Source organism: Rhincodon typus, chromosome 27 (assembly GCF_021869965.1).
Source record: "Rhincodon typus isolate 14 chromosome 27, sRhiTyp1.1, whole genome shotgun sequence".
NCBI lineage: Eukaryota > Metazoa > Chordata > Chondrichthyes > Orectolobiformes > Rhincodontidae > Rhincodon > Rhincodon typus.
In genome coordinates, this window is record NC_063358.1 from 42,174,208 (window position 1) to 42,201,306 (window position 27,099).

General features: G+C 41.5%; 1 protein-coding gene across 1 annotated transcript in view; it reads left to right on the forward strand.

Annotated features, from left to right (window-relative positions):
• The window catches only part of LOC109921974 (stromal membrane-associated protein 2), a 72,646-nt gene extending 46,187 nt beyond the window's left edge, over positions 1-26,459 (forward strand). Inside the window, exons 4-10 of the mRNA XM_048613036.1 lie at positions 2,533-2,611; positions 4,562-4,642; positions 5,288-5,369; positions 7,999-8,126; positions 10,337-10,484; positions 17,869-18,176; positions 21,790-26,459. Coding sequence (XP_048468993.1) covers positions 2,533-2,611; positions 4,562-4,642; positions 5,288-5,369; positions 7,999-8,126; positions 10,337-10,484; positions 17,869-18,176; positions 21,790-21,924 — 961 coding nt within the window. The 3' untranslated portion in view covers positions 21,925-26,459. The remainder of the gene's footprint in view (positions 1-2,532; positions 2,612-4,561; positions 4,643-5,287; positions 5,370-7,998; positions 8,127-10,336; positions 10,485-17,868; positions 18,177-21,789) is intronic.
• The last annotated feature ends 640 nt before the right edge of the window (positions 26,460-27,099 follow it).

Consider the following 27,099-nt stretch of genomic DNA (forward strand, 5'->3'; position numbering starts at 1 on the left):
GACATTATTACCGATGTGATAATAGATGCTGTTGGTTTTGGGGATGGGTATTGATCAGTGGCTTAGTTCGGGGTACCCTGTCACACACTTGTGCTGGATTATTTTCAGTACCCTTTTTCACTTGCCTTAGGGTATGCAGCCATGGTCCAAACTCACTACAAGCGGAACAGAGGGATCCGATGGTTATCAGAAAGAGAGGAGTTCTGATTGAGGTTTTCAAAATTATGAGCGGCCTGGACAGAATAGATAGGGAAAAGCTGTTCCTGCTCGTAAAAGCAATGACATTAATGCCACACAAATGTCAGGCAATGACCATCTCCAATAAGAGTCAATCTAACTACGGCCCCTTAATATTCAATGATGTTACCATCGCTGAATCCCCTATTATCAACACCTGGGGACTACAATCAACCAGAAACTCAAATGGACTTGCTACGTAAACACTGACTACAAGAGCAGGTCATGGGCTAGGAATACTGCAGTGAATAACTCACCACCTGACCCCCCAGAGCCTGTCCACCATGTACAAATCACAAGTCAGGAGTGTGATAGAATACTCCCCACTTGCCTGAATGAGTGCAGCTCCAACACTTAAGAAGCTCGACACCATCCAGGACAAAGCCGTCCACTTGATGGGCACCACATCCACAGACATCCACTCCCTCAACCACTGACACTCAATAGCAGCAGTGTGTACCATCTACAAAATGCACTGCAGAAATTCACCAAACATCCTTTAGACAGCACCTTCCAAAACCATAACAACTTCTTTCTGGAAGGACAAGGGCAGCAGGTTCATGGGAACACGATCAGCTTCAAGTTCCCCTCCAAGCCACTCACTATCCAGATTTGGAAATATATCGCCATTCCTTCGCTGTTGCTGGCTCAAAATCCTGGAATTCCCTCCCTTAGAGCATTCTAGATGTACCTACAGTACGTGGACTGCAGTGATTCAAGAAGCCCTCTCTCTGGGCTTTATTCAGTCATGAATGCCTCCATCACAACCTCTCTGTAAGCCTCAATGCAGCACAAAATAAATCGAGCTATGACTCTCCACTCCCAGTTTGCTAAAGGTCGTGGAGGTGCCCCCCTACTAATGAGAACTCCCAGGAGTGAGGAACTTCAGTTATGAGGATAGATTGAAGAAATTCTGACATTTTTCCTCGGTGAGAAGTAGACCGAAGAGATCTGATTGAGGTTTTCGAATTCATGAATGGCCTGGACAGAGTTGACAGGGAGAAGTTGTTCCCTATCAAAAGAAAAAGATAAGGAAAAATGAGTTAGAGGGCTTAGATTTAAGGTGATGTGCAAATGTAGGAAGGGTAATGTGAGAAAAACATTTTTCTCAGAGTGGTTAGCATGTGGAATGCACTGCCTGGAAATGTGGTGGAGGCAGATTCAACTGAGGCATGCAAGGGAGCACTGGATGGTTGTTTGGGTAGAAGTGCTGTGTAGAGATTTATGGAAAGGCAGGAGTTTGGCTCTAGGCAGTAGAACTGGTGCAGCCATAGTGGGCTGAATGATCTGCTCACTATAATGATTGTGAGGCTGTGAATGCAGAAAGGGAAGCAGTGAAACTTCTGACTAATTCTGACTGTGCTTAGTTCTTATTGTAATGTTCAATGTTATTTAATAAAGACATAAAGAAATAGGTGCAAGAGTGAGACATTCAGCCCTTCAAGCTTCTCCTGTCATTCTACAAGACCATGGCCAATCTGCCTGAGGCCTCTTCTGTGCCATAACCTCATTGTGGTGAACTCCTTGTTTTGAAGAATCTATCTGCCGCCTCCTTAGTAATTTCTGGTGAATGAGTGTAAATGAGTGTCATAAGTGGTAAGGAGGTAGGTGGCAGGTAGTATGTTGAGGGTGCAGGGTAGGTCAAGGCAAATTGAGTGAGGGGAGCTCGGTTAGTATGGAGTACGAGGTAAAGTTTCTGCTCAGATTAGGGTGACAAAGAGGACGTGCCAGAGGTTCAGGTCCGGAGAAGTGGTTAGAGGCAAGGGATAGGTTGTGGTACCTTAGAGCCCTACAGCATGGAAACAGACTCTTCGGTTCAACTCGTACATGCCAACCAGATATACTAAACTGACTAGGCCCATTTGCCTGTGTTTGGTTCATATCTCTCTAAACTTCTATTCATGCACCTGTTCAAATGACTTTTAAATGGGAGGCTTGATGGGGGTGCTGGTACTCAGTTGGATATGGGAGGTTGGTGGTTAGTTTAATAACTATCCAGCAATTAGAACAGGTTTTAACTCCTCCAAAGTTTTCTGGATAACTATTAAGCTAAGTACATCAGAACTTTCTAAAGTCTTTGACTCTAACTCCAAGTTGGGGGCGTCTTAAGTTTCCAGACATTTAATAATCACCATTGGAAGTTTCAGCTTTGGGAGTCAGCTGTTTCAGGATGCTCCCAGGACCAAGACACGCAACTCATGTCTATACTGCTGCAGCAACCATTTTCCTATTTTATTCTCTAGAGTATTGGTGAAATTCACTTTTTTTTTAATTATACCTTAACTTGTTGCTCAGAGCAGTAGAGAGCTTCATTAGAGACAAATATGAAAAGAAGAAATATTTTGATAAAAGTATTAACATTGCTGCATTCAGGGTGAGTAATTCTTCCCTTGGCACCTAAGGTGGAAATTCTGCAAAGCATATTCAGAGTGCAAGGTTGGGTGGAGTTGCAAGCTCATTAATGGAATTCTGAGGCCGTATGCTGGGATAACAGTCTTTCCACCATCACCCGGAGAACTCTCAAATTTCCTCTATTTCATTGAAACTAGTGAAGGCTTTTGGATTTGGAATAAAGATGTGCATGTCCTGTTCTTGAATGTTGGCACTTTCCCCTTTCAGAGTCATTGTCTAATTAATGCTGTATATGTATCCGTATCTGATTCATACTTTTGTGGAGCAGTTTGTTCTTTATTCTGCTACCAGTGTTTACTGCCTGCAATTTCTTTGAAACCATCTCTGGTTCATTGCTCACAGAAACTCTAAAGACTCCATAGTTCATGTTGTGCAGATGAATCTATCTGCATTGTTGCTAAGTTTAGGGCTGTGTTGGTTTTCTTAGAATTGTTTTAAAAAAAAAAGTGCTGTGGAAAGTTGCAGAACTGTGACGTTACATTCAGTCAGATGGAGGTTACATGGTTGTGTGTGACGGGGCAGGGGTGTGGGTTAGATGGAAAGTTGGGAGATGTACTCTCCATGTAAGTGTCTAATTCATGTACAATAAATAGTTTTTCCCTTACCATCATTAAGTAAATTTGTCATCCTCCTACACCAATAGGTAAATCACACTGTGTAAGTAACTATTTCCAGTTATAAATAGGTTAACAGATTGGGCGGACATGAAGCAGGTGGAATTTAATACAGACAGTAGGCAGTATTGAATTCTGGTCACGGAACAAAGGCAGGCAATATCGATGTGCCAACGGAATGCTAAAGAGTGTGTAGAGGGCATAGGCTTCTGGGTGTGGACTAGTCATTGAATGTGGAAGGGCGTATTGAGAGTGACTAGCAAATAATATGGGGTGTTGGGCTTTATTAATGGATGCATTAAGTACAGAATTTATGCTGACCTTTATAAAACTCTGGTTAGACCCCATCTCAAGAATTTCGTCCCGTTCTGGTCACCACACTTTCAGGATGTGAGGGTCCTCAAGAAAGTGAAAAGAAGATTTACCAGAATGGTTTCAAGGTTGAGGGTTTTGCTACAGGGTTAAGTTGGAGAAGTTGGGGCTGTTTTCTTTGGAGTAAAAGAGATTGAGGTGTACGAGATTATTACAGGTTTGGCTAAGGTGGACAAAAATCATTTCCATTTTCTGATGATTCAAAGACTAGCAGAGATGGATTTAAGGTTTTAGGCAAGAGATGCAGGAGGAATGTGAGGACACAGCAAGTGGTAAAGATCTAGAACTGACTGCAATAAAGCTGATGGAAGCAAAGGTGACCAATAATTTCAAAAAACAATCGATATTTATTTGAAGCAAATCAACTTACAAGGGTACAGGGATCGAATGGACAATGGGATTGACTGGAATGCTTTACTGAAAGCTAGCATAGACTGGATAGGTCAAACATCTCCATTTGCATCAATGACTCTCTGACAGCTGAGTCCCTTGGATATATTTGCTGATTTGTGTTCTTGATAGACATGATATTCTAGTTTCATGCCATAAGAACCATTTGTTGTCTTGTGTTTGGCCCCTGCTTCATTGTATAGGATGTGCAAACAGTTCCAAATGGTCATTCTTCTTTTCTGGCTTTTTTAGCTCTAAAATGGGCTTCTGATTCCTCCTCAGAAAAAAAGACAGCTTTGTCCAATGCCTTGAAAGCAGTGGAGGCATTCAGATGCATTTCTGATGTTTGGGAAACCAGGAAGTTGCAATAATCCAAAGTTGTTTGGATTCCACGAGATTCACAAAGGTCTGATTGAAGGGCATATCTATTTGGGTGCAACCTGCCCAGAGACTTCATATTTAATGGTATTTTAGTTTGGATGCAGTTTTCTGATCCCTCCGCCAGTCTGCTTAAACTTTCAGCTTTTCTCTTCCAGAAAGAAAATAATAAATGGAAGAAAAAGGATGAAGCAAAGGAGACCAAAACTGCACCAGTTATCTTTGAAAAAGTGAAAGTGGTGAGTGTATGTTTTGTCTGTACCCTTACTCAAACTGAGGGGAATGAATGAGGATGATCAAACTGCATCAAGTTGTTTTATTCTCTGAATGGAAAATATGCCCCCACTGAAAGGATCGTGCAATCTGGTGCAGAACCATTTTGGAAGCCCACTGAATAGTTTGAGCAAAATCTGCGAATCTTTGGGCGAGAAAGTCTAAAATGTAACCTCCCATTGGAAACATAATGGTAAGACCAGGAGTAAGAAATAGAACATATTGTAAAAGGGAGCATTTCAGAATAGATCTGTCTCTTGGAAGTGTTTATAACAAACCTCTCTGGTGCAATAAATTAACCCAGCCTGATGACAACTGCTGGAAATAATTGGAGCAAATGTGCAGCTCCCAGTCAAAGTGTTGATTCCCCCTGCTCTAGAGCTATTTATTTGGCATAAAATTAGAAAGTTCTGGCAGTATTTGTAGCTAGAGACACAATTAATATTTTAAGTTAGTGGCCTTCTGTAAGAACAAGTTATTTAGCCTATGCTGTGTGTCTGTCAAGGTTCAAGACCGGCTTCCCTAGTGGAGCAGTTCAGATGTTGTAGTTTTAAGCTTGCCTCTGGTGACTTGTAATGAGCTGCTTTGAATTCTATGTTTTCCCGATAAAGCCACCAAAAAAGGACGAACAGCAGCAAGTGAAAACAAGCCCTTCAACACCTGCTGGCCCAGTGATTGACCTGCTGGGACTAGGTAAGAACAAATATCCTTAGGCTCTCAATGCTCAGTCTCTTTATGATCGTACAGCAGCCATTACCTATGCCATTCATCTTCATGTTCTTCACTGTACTGTTGCTTAACTTGCTAATATTACATTCATGTGGCATTCTGATCCAAATACAGTGTCAGGGAAATTCTTTGCAGCTCTTTAAATCCTAAGATCAGAACTTATTTCCTTCTCTGGGGACCTTGAAGCTCAGAAGTGTTCATTGATGTTATGTAGTCTGAGAGTTCTGAGGAGAGGCTGGGATGGTGATGAACTTTTGATGAATGGAGTATTCATGTATCAGACAAAGTGCCAAGTCTTAATACAAGGTCCATTCTGAAGCTTCTTTTTGTAACTTGAGTTTCCCATCCCCCCATTCTAGTTTCACTGAGGGGTGGCATCGTGGTTACTTACACCCAAGTTGTTGTTGCTGTCATTCAGTGGCCTGACAAAGTAATCAGCAGCACCACACCCTGTTTGTTGTTTTCCCCCCATTGCACAATCTGGACTCTGATCCTTTTCTCTGCTCAGTTCTCTGCTAGTCACACAAAGCTCTGTGTCTATATTTCTCCCCACATTCATTCCCCATTTTTGATAAACTAATGCACAGTTCTTTTAAATTGAGAGTCATCTAACATATCACCATAAAAGCTTACACTGCATTCCACTTCCTTTAAAATAAAACTACACAATCAGCATGTAACCATGAGAAATATTAGATCATCACCTACTTGGGTTGTCTTAAGTCCAGTGGGAAACAGAAAGGAGGTATTTCTTTTTATAGAACGTTTCACAAAACCTGAAGTCGCAAAGCATCTGCCAGTCAGTGAAATATTTTTGAAGTGTATTTACCGTTATAATGTCAGGAGCGCGACAGGTTGTTTAAAAAACCCATTTGATTCACAACGTCCCTTAGGGAAGGAAAAGCTTCCTTCATCACTTTATCTGGCCTACATGGGAGTCCAGATCCACAGCAATATGGTTGACTCTTAAATCTCCTCTGAAATGGCTAGCAAGTCAGCCAGTTCTATCCAACCAGCACAGACTAAGGAACTGGAACAATAACAATACAGTCCTGTCGACCCTGCAAAGTCTTCCTTACTAATATCTGGGGGATAATGGTAAAATTGGGAGAGCTGTCCCATTAACTAATCAAGAAGAAGCAGAGAATATTACCTTACAGACAGTATCCCAGACAACACCACCACCATCCCTGGGTACATGAACAGGACAGGTGCACCAGAAATGGTGTAAAATAGCATATTGTTAGCAAGGAAAAGCTCCTCCCCGGTAGTCTTCAATATTGACCCTGGGCCCCATGAAGTCTCATAGCATCCAGTCGAACATGGGCAAGAAAACCTCCTAATTACCACCTACCATCCCTCCTCAACTGGCGAACTAGTACTCCTCAACAGTTAGAGTAAAACACTAAGAGTATACTCGGTGACCGAGGGTTGGGTGGGCGATTTCTATCTCTGTCATCAGGAGTGGCTTTGTAACACCGCTGTTATCTGACATGGCCGAGTCTTAAAGGACATAGCTACTAGATTAGGCCTACGATAGATAGTGAGGAAACCAGAAAGAGGGAAAATTGTATGTCCTCATCAATCTATCTGTAACACATTCATCTGACCATGACAGTATTGTTAGCGGTGACCACTGCACAGCCCCATTGTCCCATTTAGGATACCCTCCATTGTGGTCTGTACTGCTATCACTGTGTCAAAGGGGATTATTTTTAAACAGATTTAGCAACTCAAAGCTGAGCATCCATAAGGAACTATGTGCTCTCACCAGACGCAGAGTTGTATTCAACCATAATCTGTAACCTGTAGCTTCTGCCTTGTAGATGGTAGACGGGCTTTGGGGAGTTAGGAGGTGAGTTACTCGCTGCAGTATTCCTAGCCTCTGATCTGCTCTTGTAGCCACTGTTTATGTGGCAAGTCCAGTTGAGTTTCTGGTCAATGGTAACCCTAAGGACATTAATAGTGGGGGATTCAGTGATGATAACACCATGGAATGTTAAGGAGTAGTGTTTAGATTGTCTCTTATTGGTGGTGGGCATAGACTGGCATTTATGTGGGGCAAATGTGACTTGCCACTTGTCAGCCCAAGCCTCAATATTGTCCAGATCCTGTTGCTTTTGAACAGACTGCTTCAGTATCTATGGAGTCACAAACAGTGGTGAAGATTATGCAATCATTAGTGAACAATCTCACTTCTGATCTTATGATGGAGGGAAGGACATTGATGAAACAGTTGAAGATGGTTGGGCCTAGGACACTACCCTGAGGAACTCTATGGAAATTATCAATGAGGATAGTGCAGGATATTGGCCTTGAGATAGATGATCAGCCATAATCTAGTTGGAGCAAGCTTGAAGGGCCGAATGGCCTAATCCTTCTATTTCCTATGTATGTTTGCCTCACTTTGAATTAATGATAAACAGTAATTTATGCAATGATCCCTCTGTTCCATGTTTCTGTTTAATTCTAAGGACTCCTTTGTACCTTTGATATTTTTCCGTGGATTTGCTTGAGTAAAATTTGCCCTGTATGAAGGTGTTTGATTAGGAAATGACTGCTGTTCTAAATTCTCAAATGTTTTGTTCCGCAGATGCTCCTGCAGCAGCTCCTACCTCCAATGGGACCACGTGTGTGAACACAGCACCATCTGGTGATCTGGACCTCTTTGGACCCATGGTGTCTAATCCACTGCCTGATTCCAGCTCTTTCCCAAACACAGTAAGTACTAAGATTTTGAGTGTGCAGGGCTGGGCACTAAATCCTAGTGTATAGGACATTTGTGGAGTGAATTGCAGACTTAATTGAGAAGGTCCAATATTGGGGTTCTAGGCCAAGGTAAGGATGTAATTCAGTTGCGAGTGGAGATACTTCACTCCCTTATTGAGCCTTCCAATGCCCTTAGAATAGATTCATATCCTACTGTTATATAATAGCTTGCAGTTCACAAGATAACGTCTGAGCACCTGAGTAAAGAGACAAATGAAGAGCAGGGAGCATCACTGAATTAACTTCATTGAATTCAAAACAAAGTACTGGAGCTGTTTGAGAATCCCAGTATCTGAAAGAGGAACATCCAGTTGGTGCTTTGGGCAGATTCCTCTTTGTATCAACAACAACCTGTGCCTTTATTGTGAGCACCACCACTAGGTGGCACAGTGCTGGCACTTTTGCTGTGCATATCATTGCAAAGTGGCAAAACAGCAGCTTTCCCGGAAACTCAAACTAATATCACAGTCCAGTTTAATACTGCTGATTTTTCCTCTACAAATTTGGATCTTGCTAGCAAAATCATTTATTATTAAATTATGAATACAGATCCTCATATTATGTGTGGAGCTTTAGAACCAATTATTAAATGTGTCACCTAATCCTTCTATAGTTGCACGTCACTTTGCTTTAAAACACTGTTTTTCCAGCGTGCTGTGTATTCTGGGTAATGACGTCCTCCGTTAACCAGTTGAACCATTGATCAGATCCCATTTCGAATTGAGACTGGAGAGAAGTAGAAAATGTGACACAGATGCTAGAATAATGAAAATAAATAGAAACAAATGTGCTCTCAGTATTGGGTAGGATGCCAGAAAGCCATGTACAATGTCGCAGCTACCAACTACTTTGATAAACTTGAGGGTTTTTACAATGAAATGTTATCTTCCATTCATTTTTCATGTGCACTTTTGCAAGCGATAAATTTGTTATTTTGTTTTGAGTTCTTTGCCAGAAATTCAGGCTCATCTCTGACCTGTAAGCAGTGCAAGTATAAAGGCACAAACTGTCAGTATGAAGTATTTTTTCCTAGTTTACCAACAGCAGTGTGTGAACCAATAGTACATTCCTGAAGATTACTACATAATGCAAGATGTTTGCCAGCCCTGTTGATAGTACACATGACTTTTGAAGCAAAAACAGAAGTTGCTGGAAAAGCTCAGCAGGTCTGGCAGCATCTGTACCGTTTTTGAGGTGAGGATAGGAACCATCTTAGTTGTGGCTCCGCTTCTCTCTCCGACTAAATCCAAAGCGACAGTCTATGAGGATTGTTTATGCTCACACTAGTAGCTGCTTGGATCAGTTACTAGGGGCTCCTGTTGTATGTGAAACTCAAACCCAAAACTGGCGAGAGTCCAAAGCCATAGTAAGTTACCTGGTCCAGCACTAGTATTGGAGAAAGAATTCTGCTTCACGCTGACAACAGTCAAGGTTATGACAGTTAATAGTTGAGAGAGAGAAATTTGGTCATTTAAATACAGCAAAATTGATGTGATCAATCTATTACATCAGAAAACAAAATGATCAAGGCGACATGGTGGCTCAGTGGTTAGCACTGTTGCCTCTTAGTGTCAGGGACCCAGATTCAATTCCTGCTTTGGGTGTCTGTCTGTATGGAATTTGCACGTTCTCTCTTGCGCTGCTTGGGCTTCCTCCCACAATCCAAATATGTGCAGGTTAGGTGGATTGGCCATATTATATTGCCCATAGTGTCCAAGGATGTATAAGTTAAGTGGATTGACCGTGAGAAATGCAGGGTTACAAGGATAGCGTAGGACGATAGGTCTGGGTAGAATGCTGTTTGGAGAGTTGATGCAAATTCAATGGGTTGAATGGCCTGCTGTAGAGTTCCATGATTCTACGATCACAGTGTTTTGCTAAGTCACCATTGTTGCCCCATCATGATAATATACCAAGCCCTCGTACAGCAGTGTTCTGTTTTTAGCTCCACTGGGGCTCTGTGTGAAAAGGACACAGTGGCATGAGTGTTATCAGCATGACCGTGGTGGCGTAGCACCCATTCTAGTGAATATTTTGGCCTAAATAGCTAACATAAGAGATTGAATGTAAGTGATGTAATTCTGTCATAGACAGTAACTTCTAAAGGAAAATCTTCGATGAATGTGATTGTCACAATAAAGATTTCAATGTTGTTGTTCAAGGTGTTGGCCTCAACTCCGCAGGAAGGAGCTGAAAATCTGAACCTCTTTGCTGAGCCCAGTGTGAAACCAGAGGATTCTGGAAAGAAGCAGCTTTCAAAGGACTCCATTCTGTCACTTTATGGGTCACAGACCCAAGTTCCTACTCAAGGTACAGCACTAAACCCCTGGCCCCAAATCTTTACAAGGAGGGGACACAGGATCAAAGGAGAAATGGGTATCATGTTGATCCTTTGCACAGACCAGTATGATAAATTTGTGGTTTCTGGTGCAGAAATAACAGACCATTCCCGGGGATCCTTAGGATAATACTCTTAGTCAACAGAGATTAGGATTTGGTGGTTTGGGGATGGTTGACTGTTCGTAGTAGTGAGCTGGGGTTGCTGAATGTTTCCTGAGGATCGAATAGGGGCCATCCAGTTCCATCAGGCCCATAAAGAATGCACTGTAAAGTTACTTGCCTCTGGTGCCAACAGCTCCTGCCTCCCTTCCCATGCTGAGTTTCCTAATTTCAAATGCAATAATTGATCAAATCAAATCGGGCTTTCAGTAGCACTTTGGAAACCTGATGTAACTATTATAATCTAAGTGTGGCAACTTTCCAAGATGGAGTACATGCACAGCTTGAAATCTGAAGTCACTGAGGGCAGGGATTATATTTTCTAATGTAAAATCTTCAGTCCACTCCAGACCAATTTTTGGAAAGTCAATGCCAAGCTAAATGTTTTAATGTCCACATCTAGATATCTTCTGTGCAGCACAAATTCTGTCAGTTCTGTAACCAGTTACACCTCTTAAACAGTTTTTAAAAAAAAAAAAAGTCTGCTCACTGAGTAAAGGTAAAAGGTAAAGTCACCATAGTCCCAGAGACCCTTGGGCTGCTCTCTCATTAGAGACAGACAACTGGTGATGGTTTAACCTGAGGTCATCGTGCCTCAGGAAAAGGGCAAGGTTGGGAAGCTGGGACCTCCATGGTCATCTCCACTGCTTACTGAGATATAACTTAGCACTGAGAGTTTGATAAAACAGACTCATTATTACATTACCCATATGACCATTAACTATTAATAATGGCTCACCACAAAGTGTGGTGTCTCTAAATTAACCGAAAGAACTGAAACAAAAATTACAAAATACCAGGTAGAAAAAAGTGACCCCCTCCAGTGTAATAAATTTTGTGTGCACTTTTATCCCAAACAGAACACCTGGTTCCCATTCCCATGAGAATGTAACTGGATAATGAAAACAAAGGGTGCCTTAAACAAGTGTAGAATAAGTTCATCAACAATTGCCCTTTATAATATTCCAGAATGTCTTTGGGAAATCTATGATTTGGAAAACGTTAGAGTCTTTTATAAAGGAAATGATAGCAGAGCATTTAAAAATTCACAGTTTAATCAAGCAGAGTCAGTATGGCTTTATGAAGGGGAAATTATGCCTGACAGATTTACTTCAGGTCTTTAAGGACGTAACAAGCAGGATAGATAAAGGAGAACCAGTAGATGTGGTATAATAGGATTTCCAAAAGATGTTCAATAAAGTACTGCACACTAAGATGAGAACCCATGGTGTTGGGGTAGTATATCAACATGAATAGAGGATTAGCTAGCTAATATGAGAGAATCAGAATAAATGGAGACTTTTCAGGATGACAACTTATAACGAGTGGAGTGCCACAGGGATCATTGCAGGGACAACAGTTGTTTACAATATACATAATGAATTGGATGAGAAAAGTGAATGCACTATGGCTATGTTTGCAGGTAACACAAAAATAGATGGGAAGGCAAGTAGTTAGGATGACACAGAGTCTACAAGTGGATATAGACAGAAACAAAGAAAAGTACAGAAGGAGCAGGCCCATTGGCCCACCAAGCCTGCACTAACACATGCCTTTCTAAACTAAAAACCTTATGCTTCTACATGGCGTATATTCCTCTATTCTCTGCCTCTTCATATATCTGTCAAGATGCCACTTAAATGTTGCTATTGTGTCCATCCCCATCACCTCTCTGGCAGCACATTCTAGGCACTTACTATCCTCTGTATAAATGAAACTTGCCTCACACATCTCCTTTACACCGACCCCTTTCTACCTTAAACTGATGCCCCCTAGTAACTGACATCTCTTTCCTGGGAAAAGCCTTTGACTATCCATTCTATCTATGCCTCTCATCATTTTGTAAACTTGTATCAGGTCACCCCTCAAACTTTTGACATTCAAGTGAAAACTAACCAAGTTTGCCCAATCTCACCTCATCACTAATATCCTCCAAACCAGGCAATATCCTGGTGAACAGTTTCTGTACCCTCTCCAAAGTCCCCACATCCTTCTGGCAGTGTGTGACCAGAACTGTACACAATATTCTAAACGTTGCTGAACTAAAGTTTTCTATACAGCTTCAACATGACTTGCTAATTTTTATACTTTACGCCCTGACCGATAAAGGCAAGCATACTTTCTTGACCATCATATCCACTTGTGTTGCCACTTTCAAGGAACTGTGGACCTGTAGGCCTAGATCTCTTTGTATTTTGATTCCATTTACTGTACACTTCCCTCGTGTATTAGATTTCCCAAAATACATCACCTTGCATTTTTTCGGATTAAACTCCATCGGCCATTTCCCCACCCAAGTATTCAGCCTGTCTATATCTTGCTATACCCTCCAGCAATCCTCTTCACTGTCCACCAATCTTTATGTTGTCTGCAAACTTACCAATCAGGCCATCCACATTCTCCTCCAAACCATTTATGTATATTACGAGCAAAAGTAGTGATCCCTGCAGAACACCACTGGTCACAGACCTCAAATCTGAAAAACATTCTTCTGTCGATACTCTGTTTTCTATAACTAAGCCAGTTCTGTATCCATCTGTCCAGCTTACCATGGATCCCAAAGAACAGGTTAAGTCAAATGAGCAAAATTTTGGCAGATGGAATATAATGTGGGGAAATGTAATGTCATGCACTTTGGCAGGAAGAAAGAAAAGCTGAATGCTATTTAAATGGAGAAAGACTGTAGAAAGCTGCAGTCCAGGGATTTGTGGGTCTTTGACAAAATAATCTCAAAAAAGGTAGCCTATAAGATCAGGTAGGAGGGAAGGCAAATGGAATGTTAACTTACTTCAAAGGAAATGGAGTATAAAAGTAAGGAAGATTTTCTAAAACTATACAAGATACCAGTCAGATCACAGCTGGAATACTGTGAATAATTTTAGCCTCTTTTATCTAATGAAAGATTTACTGGCATTGAAGGCAGCCCAGTGAAGATTCACTGGGTAAATTATGGGTAGGAAAGGATTTACTTCTCAGGAGATGTTGGGTATGTTGGGCCTGTACTCATTGTTTCGAAGAATCAGAGGTCATCTTATTGAAAGATACAAGATTCTTAGGGACCTAAACAGGGTAGATATGGGAACGTTGTTTCCCCTTGTATAGAATCAGAGGGCATATTCTTAAAAGAAGGGGTCACTCTAAGATGAGGAGGAATTTCTTCTGAGTGTAATGACTCTCTGGAATTATTTATCACACAGGGTTGTCAAGGCTGAGATAGACAGATTTAAAGGGTTCTGGGGAAAGGGCAGGAAAGTGGAATTGAGGATTGTCATCAGCCATGGTCTTAGATAGTGGAGCAAACACGAACAGCCAGATGGCCTATTTCTGCTGCTCTGTCTTATGGTTCAATGTTCAGTTTGATTATCTCCCATCTCGAGATTAGTAAGCAAAATTAAAGCTCATGGTATAGGAGGTAATGTATTACCATGGATAGAGAACTGGTTGGCAGAGGTAGCCTATAAGATCAGTGAGTTGAAATAAACAGGTCCTTTTCAGAGTGACAGGCAGTGATGAGTGGGGTACTGCCAGGTTCAGTGTTGGGACCCCAGCTGTTCACAATATACATTAACGATTTGGACGAAGGAATTGAATGCAATATCTCCAAATTAGCAGATGACACTAAGCTGGGTGGAAGTGTGCTGTGAGGAGGATGCTAAGAGGCTGCAAGGTGACTGGGACAGACTGGCTGAGTGGGCAAATACTTGGCAAATGCAATGTAATGTGGATAAATGTGAGATTACCCACTTTGGTGGCAAAAACAGGAAGGCAGATTATCACCTGAACAGGAAAAGGCAGTTTAGGGAAAGGTGAAATGCAATGATACCTGAGTCGCTGAACGTTGACATGCAAGTGCAGCAGGCCATGAGGAAAGCTAATGGCATGCTGGTCTTCATAACGAGAGGATATGAGTATCAGAGTAAGGATGTCTTGCTGCAGTTGTACAGGGCCTTGGTGAGGCCACACCTTGAGTATTGTGTGCAGTTATGGTCTCCTAGTCTGCAGAAAGATATTTTGCTCTGAAAAGAGTCCAGCGAAGGTTCACCAGACTGATTCCCAGGATGGCAGGAGTAACGTATGAAAGATTGGATCAACATGTCTTGTACTCATTGGAATTTAGAAGAATGATGGGGGAACTTATTGCAACATACAGAAAACCTGATGGAACTGGACAGGCTAGTTGTGGGAGGAATGTTCCCTATGTTGGGGAAGTCCAGAACTAGGGCTCACAGCCTAAGAAATAAGGGGTAAGCCATTCAGGACTGAGATGAGGAAGAATTTCTTCACGCAGAGTTGTGAACCTGTGGAATTCTCTACCACAGAAAGCTGTTGGAGTCAGTTCGTTAGTTATATTCAAGAGGGAGCTAGACGTGGTCCTTGTGGCTTAAGGAATCAAGGGATATGGAGAGAAAGCAGGAGTAGGATACTGAAATTGCATGATCAGCCATGTTCATATTAAATGGTGGTGCAGGCCTGAAGGGCCGAGTGGCCTACTCCTGCGCCTATATTCTGTTTCTTTCAACCCAACAATGAGGCTGAATTCTTTGAATTACTATATACATGTGACAGTTTGGGTCCAATTTCTCGGGTCCAGTGAGAAGCCTGCTTTCTTTATTCAACTCACTCCAGACTTTCACTCCCATCTTCAGTTCTGTGTTTTCGCTGATGATCTTAGCAGAGCGCTTCTGCTAAACTCGAGCTGTGATAGCATTTAATGGTGTGAATGGCGCGGCCTCCTTAACATCTGTGCAGCACAGATGTTGTGATTTGCACTGTGACAGATTGAGGACATGTTGATTTAGTGTAGGATTCACAGTGTAAAGTTTTTGTTAGTGAGTCAGGTGGTGATTAGATACAACAGACTGTGATTTGGAATTCTGTTCCTCGTTGATGTTAAGGGAGATTTATTTAGAACCACACAAATGTGCAACACGGTTGTGTTGGTTCTTTGAAAACGCGGATATGCTTAGATTCATGCACCTGCATTTATCTGTTACCCTAATCATTCTTCGCCTCACGTACTTGTCCAGTTCCCTTTGAAAATTGTTTACGGAATCAGCTTCCAACATCTTTTCAGATCAAATGTTCTAGAACCTAACAACCCTTCATGAAAACATGTCTGCTCACCTCCCCTCCATGTCCTTTTAAGGTCAGGAATCTCGCTGACTGAAATTTCTTGATCATATATCTTCTTCATTCACTGAATCATTAGAGCAGATTTTATAGAGAGAACAGTTAATGCACAACAGGTAAACTCAGAACTTGCAATTGGCTAAGAACTGCACAGATCTAAACATGGATTGTTTGAACTTTATTGCAAGCAGGTGATGTTCTGATGCCATCACTACAGATGCAGGAAATGCTCCTCCCAAGGTTATGTATGGCACAAATAAACACTGTCATTTATAATATACCTTCTTTCCAGAATTTTCCTCCTATGGTACATGACACTCCTCTCAGAGAGCACTAACTACCACATTTCTACCAATTTTGACATCCTTCCAATGTCACCCTGTAGCTTTAAATATCATCATTTCTATTAGTTTGCCAACTTTCGGAGTATTTTTTAAACTTATCTTGGGACATCAGTGTCACTGTCAAGTCTGACATTTATTGCCCTGGGTGGTGGGGCTTCTCCCCAAACTATAGCTGAGAAGAGTTTATTGCAGATTTCCAGGTCATTTGAGGGCAATTAAAAGTCAGCCACATATAGAACAGCCTGGAAAGCAGGCTTCCATCCCTCAAGGACTTCAATGAACCAGTTAAATTTTATATTAATCACGGTGACTTTTACTAATGCTTTAATCTTTTTTTAATTGAATTGAAGAGCTGAGGTGGGTTTTGAACTCGGATTCACTAGACGTTTGGTCCTGGCCTCTAGGTTACTAGTTCATTAACATATAACCATTATGTTTTCATACCTAATTGAAATGTTAGGTCTATTAATTAATTTACACATGGTGAACTTTCTGATGTCAACATTTCCACTTGTTTTGCGATCCTATCTATTCACTGTGTTTCAGTCAGTCCAGTTGCCTCAAGCACAATTGTTCCTGACTGATATTCACATGTAAATGGTCCCACCACTGTGTTTACAGACAAAAGCTTTCTTCCAGTGTATTGTGAATTCATCAAAACGCCATACCTTTTCAGCACTATCAGTTTGTAACCAAAATACTAGCCAGGAATGAATATTGCATTTTCTAGCCTTTGAAGGTATAAGGAGGTTTAGACACCACCTGACCTAGTGAAGTCAGGCAGACCAGACCTAAGGCTTAACCCTTTATCTGAAAACCTCTGGACCAACTGTTTTCTGGATGTTGGATATTTTTGGTTTTTGGATACAAGGCAGTAAATAGGTTCATGCAGTTTCAATCACTTGTTCTAACTTGGCAAATAGAGTTAACGTCAAGATCACAGTGTCTGCTCGTATTTCTGAGACCTTTCCAGTCTTACTGACTCTGTTGGGAAATCTTTGTCACCTTGCTTTAATGGATCCATTAAATAATTCAGAATGGTTATTACCTTCTGTAATAGTTGCACCCAACTATTATCGATCACGTTGTGTGCATTGGTGTGTATAGGCAGCACTCCCATAACAGAAGAATCAGGCACAAAGCAATGTCTAAATCACTAGCATTTACCAAGATACACTTAGGTCCATTATCTGTCTATTGAAAATAACTGCATAACCTGAACAAACCTAAGGGTAATGTTTATCTTTCCAAGGGACTGAATTGACTTGTAGACACGCTGAGTTTGGGCTCTTTGTGGGGGGAGAAAAGAAATCTTTGCTTTTAGGTTAATTTGGATCTATTTGGGCTGAGCAAAGCTGTTTTTCCAAAGGGCTTGAACTCAGGGTGCCTACAGATCCATTTGGGTCCACTTTCGAAAAGGTCTTCACTTTAAGTCTTCTCAGTTTTCAGATATGTGGATAAAGGATAACTGACCTGTACTGTCTTCCACATGATTTTGCATTTCCATTGTTTTTCCCTTAACTCGATCCCTCGCATTTGCAGATTGTGCTTTCAACTACATCTCACGTTTTTACCTCCTGCCGCGCATTTTGTTTTTGAAGATTCTGGAGATGTCACTTAGATTTGCATGTGCATTCTTTCCAATCCTGTGTAACAGAAGCTGTTACAAGGAGCTCATTTAAAAAGCAACCAAGTAACTGGCTTCACTCTCTTTCCCGCAGGCACGATGTTCATGGCTTCTGGACAGGTGCCCTACGCTCCCTGTCTGCCATCTGGTTACACCAACTTCCCACCTATGGGTAGTGCAGTTACACCAACTGGTGGCATGATGAATAATGTAGGGCAGACGATGGGCATGATGGCCCCAGTGGCACTGCCAGGAGGATATGTAGGAGGCGTGCAAGCTGGAGTAATGGGCATGCCCAGTGGGATGGCAGCACAACAGGGTGCCTATGTGAGTGGATTGGCCATGCCTCAACCGGTGTACGGAGTCCAGCAGGCACAGCAGCTGCAATGGAACATCACCCAGGTAAGCAGCATTCCTGCCTGCACCTTAATGTCTTAACACAGCATTTGCAGCACACTCACGTGTATGGTAACATGGGCAAACTTGCTGCATCAGGCCCCTCAGCATGTTGTTCAAGAGGCAATTGCAGCTCACAGTCACATCTCCATCCAGAATCCACACTGGGGGCAATATTGCTTGAAATTTGCTTCATCCATAACCTATTTGTTTTGACATATGCCACCTTTACATGTTTTGGCCACGGACACATGGCATCTTAATGTGAAAACCTCATGAGCTGTCTGCATAGTACCTATGCGATCTCTCTATGAGTGTGTGGAGATAGTGGACCATTTTCTAGTTTCAATATGACAGAATGACTTGTTGGACCACTTCAGAGAGCAGTAAAAGGCCACCCACATTTATGTGGGATATACTGATCAGATCAGATAAGGGTTATACATGTTCCTCCCTAAAGGACATTATTAAACGGGTTGAGCTTTCATAGCAATCCAACAATTTCATGGTCAATTTTACAGAAATTACAACATATATTTTTGAACTAAACTGAATTCCTTAATTAGTGCGATTTAAAGTTCTGTTTTGTGGAGTACTGCTCCCATAACCTGACTATTATATGCCCAATCAACACTAGTGGCTGTATGTTTATTCCCAATCTCAACATTCTACAATTCAAGGAGAAGCAGAACTTACTAAATTGGCACATAACAATAAACACTAAGGTACATGTCTCCTAGTAGCCACCTCTGCTCAGCAGCAGGGTCTGGAATTTGATTGAGACAACAAGCAAGGTCGCAGAATTAAAAATTCTTACACTAAGTTGTAATTGTGCAGTCTGTGTTGCATACTTAAGTGATTCAATTTTTGTTTACTCAACATGCTGTTGGGTCTTTCCAGTTACTTGATATTGAGTCATGTTACCATTAAATAATTAGATTGAACCATTCAATTTTGAGCAATGTATAAGGGAATTGGGATCTGATTTGGAGTGTGCATTGACAGGAGCAGTGAGAATGACTGACTATTGTACAATTATCATTGTGCCCCACCTCCTCCTAGGTGTATCCTTTTATAGATACTGAAATCCCAGAGAAATATCATTCCTAACTTGACTCTTCTCGGATCGCCTGTTAGGACAACTACTTTTCCAGTCTGCTGGTGTTAACCTCTTTTCAGTTCTAATGGACTAAACCCCTTTTCAGTTATGATAGCTTACCACTAGGCACATTCAACCTGAAGATTTGACAAAGAACAAAGAGAATTACAGCACAGGAACAGGCCCTTCGGCCCTCCAAGCCTGCGCCGATCCAGATCCTCTATCTAAACCTGTTGCCTATTTTCCAAGGATCTGTATCCCTCTGTTCCCTGCCCATTCATGTATCTATCTAGATACATCTTAAATGACGCTATCGTGCCCGCCTCTACCACCTCCGCTGGCAACGTGTTCCAGGTACCCACCACCCTCTGTGTAAAGAACTTTCCACGCATATCTCCCTTAAGCTTTTCCCCTCTCACCTTGAAATCGTGACTCCTAGTAATTGAGTCCCCACTCTGGGGGAGAAAAGCTTCTTGCTATCCACCCTGTCCATACCTCTCATGATTTTGTAGACCTCAATCAGGTCCCCCCTCAACCTCCGTCTTTCTAATGTAAATAATCCTAATCTACTCAACCTCCCTTCATAGCTAGCGCCCTCCATACCAGGCAACATCCTGGTGAACCTCCTCTGCACCCTCTCCAAAGCATCCACATCCTTTTGGTAATGTGGCGACCAGAACTGTACACAATATTCCAAATGTGGTCTAACCAAAGTCCTATACAACTGTAACATGACCTGCCAACTCTTGTACTTAATGCCCCGTCCGATGAATGAAAGCATGCCGTATGCCTTCTTGACCACTCTATTGACCTGCATTGCCACCTTCAGGGTACAATGGACCTGAACACCCAGATCTCTCTGTGCATCTCTGTGACAAATTAAAACTCTTCTGCTATAAGGAAACTACTCCTTGAACTGAAACCTGACTGTCCTGTCAGGTGGAAGTTGTTCTGTTTTCTGAGCTGAACTCCTGAATTGAAGTCAAAACAAAACCCCCTAGTGGGCCTCTGATCTGTCAGAAACAAAGCAGAATAAACATTTCATTCATTAATACGACAGGGGTCCAGCCAGGCACTTGACTGAGTCATGTGCCTTCCTGAAAGTTTGTTGTTAGTGTACTGTTCTAAATTACTTTTTTAAAGAAAATGTCTTCACAGAACTGTGCCTGCCTCTCTTTAAATTCTAAGTTCCGTGATATTGATATATATTAATCATCTTTTATCATAATCTTCTGGTTGGAAAGATTATATTCAGTATGCCACATGCACCTCAGTGGAAATCCATTTGTGTTTTTCACTTGAAAAGGATCTTGTGTTCAGACCGACTTGAAGAAAGTGCACTGATTCTCAAGCCCCCTCTGCCGGGGTAACTACAGAGTCAATGATCTTAATCTAAATCTTAATCTAAATCAAAGTCCCCATTTTACCTGTTTGATGGAATCAGGTTAATGGAAAACATTTATCTGGTTCCTGCACTCAACAAGAACTAGTGTTTGGTACACAAATAAGTTCTCGCCACAGGTAAACAACCATGAACTGTCAGCGTATAACTGTACTAGTTGAAAGTCTAACCCCCTTTCCCCTGCACAGGCAGGCAAATATCAAAGCATTGACATTATGGAGGGGTGGAGGGGAGAAAAATCTGAGAAACACAGTGAAATAGCATTAGTCAATTGGGTTCAATGAGATGTTCCTTTTGCTTCCCAAGACCTCCTCTTGCTCGGTTTGCTTTCTCCAGATTCTTCCACTTCTTTACAAGAGGCACAAGATAATTGGTACACTCATTACAGAGTGTCTTAGTTACTGGTTAAAGGCAACAGCTTATAGCAGCTGGCGGGAGAAAATAACTACCTTTCTTTAGGCTTCAGATACTTTTACTGCAGAGAAATAAACACAGAATCTGTTCTTCCAGAAGGCCAGTGGCTTCTTGCTGTCTATTATAAATACAAATTGGAGGCAACTGGAAAGTCCTCGAGCTGATCACTTCCTACGTCTACATCTGATCACATTTCCACAAAACAGTCAGCGACCTCTTGTCAGTTGAATTATGCTCTGTACACACCCCAGTGCTGTGCTGTCTCATCTCAGTTCCCCCATGGCTTGCAAAGCAACAGTGTAAACTCAACTTGCAATGACTTCCGCTAATTTGTTTTCAAAAGTGCAGTAATTCTTTCCCCAGTCCTTGGTTTAAAACAGTCGTTTCCAATTTCAGTCCACAATCCAATAATGAAGAAAAATAAAAGGATGCAGTCTTTACATTTGGAATTCTTTTGCTTTAATGAGCCAGCAGCTGGGATAGTTCTATTTCTTGAAATTTAGCTCCTCATCAAAGATTACACCTGAAATTACCAATTTAGTATGCGTTTGTAACATTACAATTCTGTCCATTATGTTGATTTGTCTGGCCTTGTCTGCTCAATTCAGTCTGTCCTTCAGTTCATTCATATAAGGTGTCTGTCTGGGTAAAGAGTGAGTGTAAAGATTGTACCCAGTGCCTTACTTGGCTTTGTTTCATTTCAGATGACTCAGCAGATGGCAGGAATGAATTTCTATGGTGCCAATGGGATGGTGAATTATGGACAGTCATCAGTACCCATGGGAGCGGGAGCTGCTCCAGCTGCTGGGCAATCTGTGGGCACCCAGATGTGGAAGTAACTGGACCACAAATAAACAAGAAACGACAATCGCTCCGTGCTTCAGAACCATGGCTTCTTCTCTACTCCAGCCAGTTTGCTGTGTGCGATCTCAACTCCATTTTTTGCCTGTAGATCCTACACAGACTTGGCGAGAAATTCACCATCAAAACAGCAGCCATCATTACCAAAGTCAATTTTTAAAACAAATATTTTTCTCCCAAAGGTGGATTCTTTGGGAGTGTGATTCCTTCAAACAATGTGTGGGAGGGGTGTGTGATCTTTGTGCTCAGCGCAGCTTTAGCCACTTGTTACTGTTTAAATCTGTTTGTCATTCGTTTTGTGACACAATAGCAACACATCCCACCATGCCTTGTTATTAGTGCTGGTTTACAATTGATAAGATACGGCTCTGAGAGAATTGATCAGGACAGAGCTATTCAGATTGAGAAGAGCATGGTGATAATGCAAATAATAATGATAATTACTCATGTCCTGTTAATCAACCTGAGCCTTGTTAAACAGAATGCAAATGTATGAACCGAAGCATATATGTGCCTCACATTTAACAAAGAACTCCCTCATTTAGGTTAAAAACCTTTGGTAAATGTGCACCTCTTAAAATTGTCTTGTTGGGTTAATTGTTTGGCTGATAACTATTAAGTGATTGGTATTGTTTACAGTAATTTATATAGTAATGCTATTTTAACAGTTCATCTGTTGATTGGCACTGACTCCATATTTAAATTGTAACAGCTAGTTTGGAATTTAGTTACAGATCAGCAAATCTTGGTTGGAGGAATGACACAGCACAAAAGAAATGGAGAAACTTTCTTATTCTGTAATTTGTGACCAATATTATCGAGCACAAGGTCCAAACGGGTTAGCTAAGACCTGCCCCTCTGCCTGTCTGAGAGTGAAATGCCTCACTCAGTAAGTCACCAGTTTACTCATTGGCCCAAGTAGTCTCATTGCTTTTAAACTACAAGCAAAGTTGTTTTAAAGTGGAGCTCAGCGCATTTTTGTGAGAATGTTGAAGGATAACGGAGACAGATCAAGAGTGGAGAGATCTGCCAGTGTTTGAGACTGCTACTCATGGATTGTGGGTCCAGGGTTTGACCGGCCAGAATGAGGGTGGAGTGGAATCACATTCACAGACTGCATTGGTCAAATCACTTACATTACTTTGTTAACCTCAGGTCTGTGGTCTAGTTAGGCTCCTTGCATTTTGGCAGATAATAACCATTGCTCTTCAGTTGAGGAAGGTGTTCAAATGCACAAATTTGGTACTGTTTCTTCCATATCGTAGGTGGCTGAAGACAGAGGACTTGGGGTGGTTCTCTCAGTTGGTGTACTGAGTCTGGATTGACATGCACAGAACATACTTGAACTATCAACACTTGTTATTGTGGATGGAAAGGAGAGAGCACTGTGTTCACCGCAAGGTTGACACTTGCTGATTTTCCCAGCAGTCACAAATCTGAGTCCCTTTCTTCTCCCCAACAATCCTCCCCCCTCAGATTGTCTGACTGTTAGACCACGAGTTAGCACTGATCTCTGAGTCTAATTGTACAAAAGAAGTAGCAGGACTTTGAGCAGATACTGTGAAACAACTGGAAGCAGATTACAGGGAATGGCAGTAAGGTACTGCACATCTGCTGTGCGACTGTCTGATCATCCCCTTGCCAGTTTGAATGGAGAGTGCCCTTTGATTTCCTGTGTCTGGATTTTTTTTTGAGGGTTAGGAAAAGAGAGAATTCCTTTTGCACTTGCCAGCAACATTGCTGCTTTAACTAACTTCCAAAAGTGTTGAGGGAGGGATGCTGGGCAGTAAAGGCATCTGATCCACTAAAACACATCTCATGGGACTTTTCACGAGTTTGCTAATTAGATTTAGGGCAAATGTCACGTTTACAATTTTAGAAATATTGGTTTTTGCTGGGTCATTATACCTGGATAGGGAATTCTAAAATAATGTAATATTTTTAACTCTTGTAGTACAGTATACCAGGATGTTATGATCTGTAGTTAGGGCTGTAAGTAGATCAGGGCAGTTGTCTAAGGAACTGGTGAACTAGAGGTGACTGCTGCAGCTCCACTTTGGGTTTTCAGTTTTTTGTTTGAAATATTGACTTGCTAAGGCAATTGGAGCAAACTCATGCAGTCCAGTGACTCTCACTGTAACAGTTCAGAATCTACATGGTCCTAAAGGGTGTTAAGTGATTTGAAACACAGCAGAAACTTCCAAATACATTGGCTCATGTGGTGCAGACCCCAGTGACATTTTAGGTTTTCTCTAAGTCTGACAAGAATTCAGGAAATATTAACCTTACACAATCTGAATTGTTGTCTAGCAATATTTGAATCATTTAATACATAGTACAGAATAACTGGAAACTCAAAACTGTATGTAGGGAAAAGAATATCCTGTGTAAGTCTTGGGTTTGTAGCTTGACTTTCTGAAACACAGCTAATGTTTGGCTTTGTGTTTCTTTGCTTCGAATTTCTGTTAAACTAACTTCCTTCCTGATGCAAATGTTGGACTCAGAATTTCAAGTTGAAAGGAAATGTAATAAATGGCAAGGATCTGCCGTAAAAAATAAAAAGCTATACTCTGAGCTGTGAATGAGAATACTGTTTACAGAATGCAGTGTTTGTCTTGTGCTGAGGCAATATAATGTTCAATTGAATTCTCCCTACAGCATTTCTGCACATAGACGCCCACTCAAAGAGTGGGAATTCTGTTTTTGGTACTGTAATTTTGGTGGTGGGTGATCAAATTTCACAAAAGTCACTGTTTACGATCTTTCATATCGATGTTCTCTCCATGTGCTTTTAGTCGAGCAGTCAGCAGTACTTGTGAAGTGTAATGAACTGTAATTGCATTGGTTTCCCCAATTTCAGAGTGGACTGCTGTGTGGGCAGTGTGACCCCTGCTCTATGGTCTGTTTCTGTCCCTGCTTCATGCTGTCTCAAGAGCCAGAGTGCTGCCCTCTTTGCCCCTTGGCCTGATAGAAACCGGGGTCCAGGCTGCCCTCTGTTCACTGGATTGAGCAGCTATACTGAGCTCACTCTTCTGTCATAAAAAGGTGCGTTGAAATTGCAGTAATTTCAAAGTCCAAAGCCACTTTTATGTTGATGTAGGTCTTGTGTGTATGTACGCATGCTCACTTTCAGAAGTTCTCCCAAGTTTTCTCCTGTGATTTAACAGTGTAAATCCTGAAGGTGATTGACAGATGTTGGTATTCCCTACAACCTGGTATGCAATGGCATTGATATAAAGGGGGTTTCTGCCCTGTCAAGGGCTGAATGTTCACTTGCATCCATGATGTCGTAGGGCAGGGAATTAAAATCCTTGTCTTCTGGGTGTTGGTGATGTTCAGGAGAGGTCCGAGATGAAGATTTATTGTTTGGATGAAGCTTTAATGTGTTATTTAGAGATATAAGAATATATTAATATAAAGCTGATGTGTGCTATTTTTATGAGGCCTTTTTTTTTTATAAATAACAAATTCCTATATATTAACTGTGCTGCAAAATATGAATACCTTTTATATATCTTAGGAAGGTTGACTTGTGTGGCCAGTGAAGAGAGGTATACAACACCAATTTTCAATGTACAATTGAGACAGTGCTCCGAATAAGTAAAATGGCAATTGTGATTTTAGCTAAATAGAGGATAATAGTTATACAGAGCTCAGGGGATAAAAGGCATAGTTTTATTTTGTTATAAATAACTTAGGCACGATGGTTTGTATTGCACACATTTCGCATGGTGGCTGGTTTAAGTATGCTGGGTTATTGGAAGGCATGTGGCCCTATCCCAAAATGCTCACTTATTTGTTACTGGAATGTAAAGGGTAACTTTGTGTTAGATTGGAAATTGAAAGTTATTTTTAGAATACACAAGTTATGTTCTCCAAACTCAGTAAAGGACAGATTGCTATTCTGTGGTTTCCCTGTTCATTGATTTGAAGAATGGTCCAGATACTTGCAGCAATGTCTGTTCCCAAAGTCAACTCTGTCAGGCTGGGTCAGAGATTGGGTTTTAGGGGTCACAGGTTGACTGGTTTAAGACCAAGGGACATGAACCTTGAACTGCTGTGCTACTTTCATTTCCAGCCGCCCCATCACTTGGCTGCTAACTTCCATTGTTACAGAGTGCTTTGCCTGCAATCGATTCTGAATCATTATGAAGCTCAATATTATTCCTGTCTGTGGCACCCATCCAGAGTCATTTTAATCTTTTGGTATTGTTTGTCTACGGAACTGCTTGGGACCAACTCAATATTCAGTGTGAGGCAAAGTGTTACTTTGTGCTCCTCATCACACTCGGATTTAAATGAAAAATTGCTACGCTGTTAGTGCACAATTCCATTCACCATTGTAAGCATGGCCAGCAGTGGAGTAACCTATCTGTGAATGTTTCCATATTCTGGTTATCTGCTTCCAGCTCTGTCCTGTACAATATAAATAAATATACTCTCATTGTAATATAAAGCTTGAGGGGAAATGGAAAATAAAGATTTTATTAAAGTTTTACTTTGTATACTGAAAGGAGCTATGTTTTATTTGAAGTCTGTTTCTTGACTCATTCCATGTGTAGATACTTCCCCATTTCTGAAATAGTTTTTTCTATTAATTTGACGAGGGTAGCTTTTGATGTCCATCCCTAGTTGCCCCTAGAATTGAATGGTTTGCTGAGCACATTGTACTGTCCTGTGAAAGAGTAGACATGGTGGTTGTGGTAATGGAGCTACATGTGGTAAGGACAGCAGATTTCCTTTCATAAAGGACCCTAGTGAAGCAGCTGGGTTTTTACCACAATCACTGAGGTTAGCATTCAATTCCAAACTCTCTCGTAACTAACTGAAGTGAAATTCTCCCGGTTGGCATCATGTGATTTGAACATGTATCCCTAGAGCATTAACCTGTTCCTCTGGTATACTAGCTCAGTGACATTACCCACGTGCTAGAATCTCGCCCTCCCTGGATCTGTTGGAGTCCTCGGGGTTTAGGTAGACCTGCAATGCTGTTAGAGAAGGAGTTCAAACCTTTTGACGCAGAGACAATGAAGGAATGGCCAAATCAGGATGGTAAGTGACTTGGAGGGGAACTTGCAGGTGGTAGTGTTCCCATGTATCTGCTGCCCTTATCCTTCTAGGTGAAAATGGATGTGGGTTTGGAAAGTGCTTCT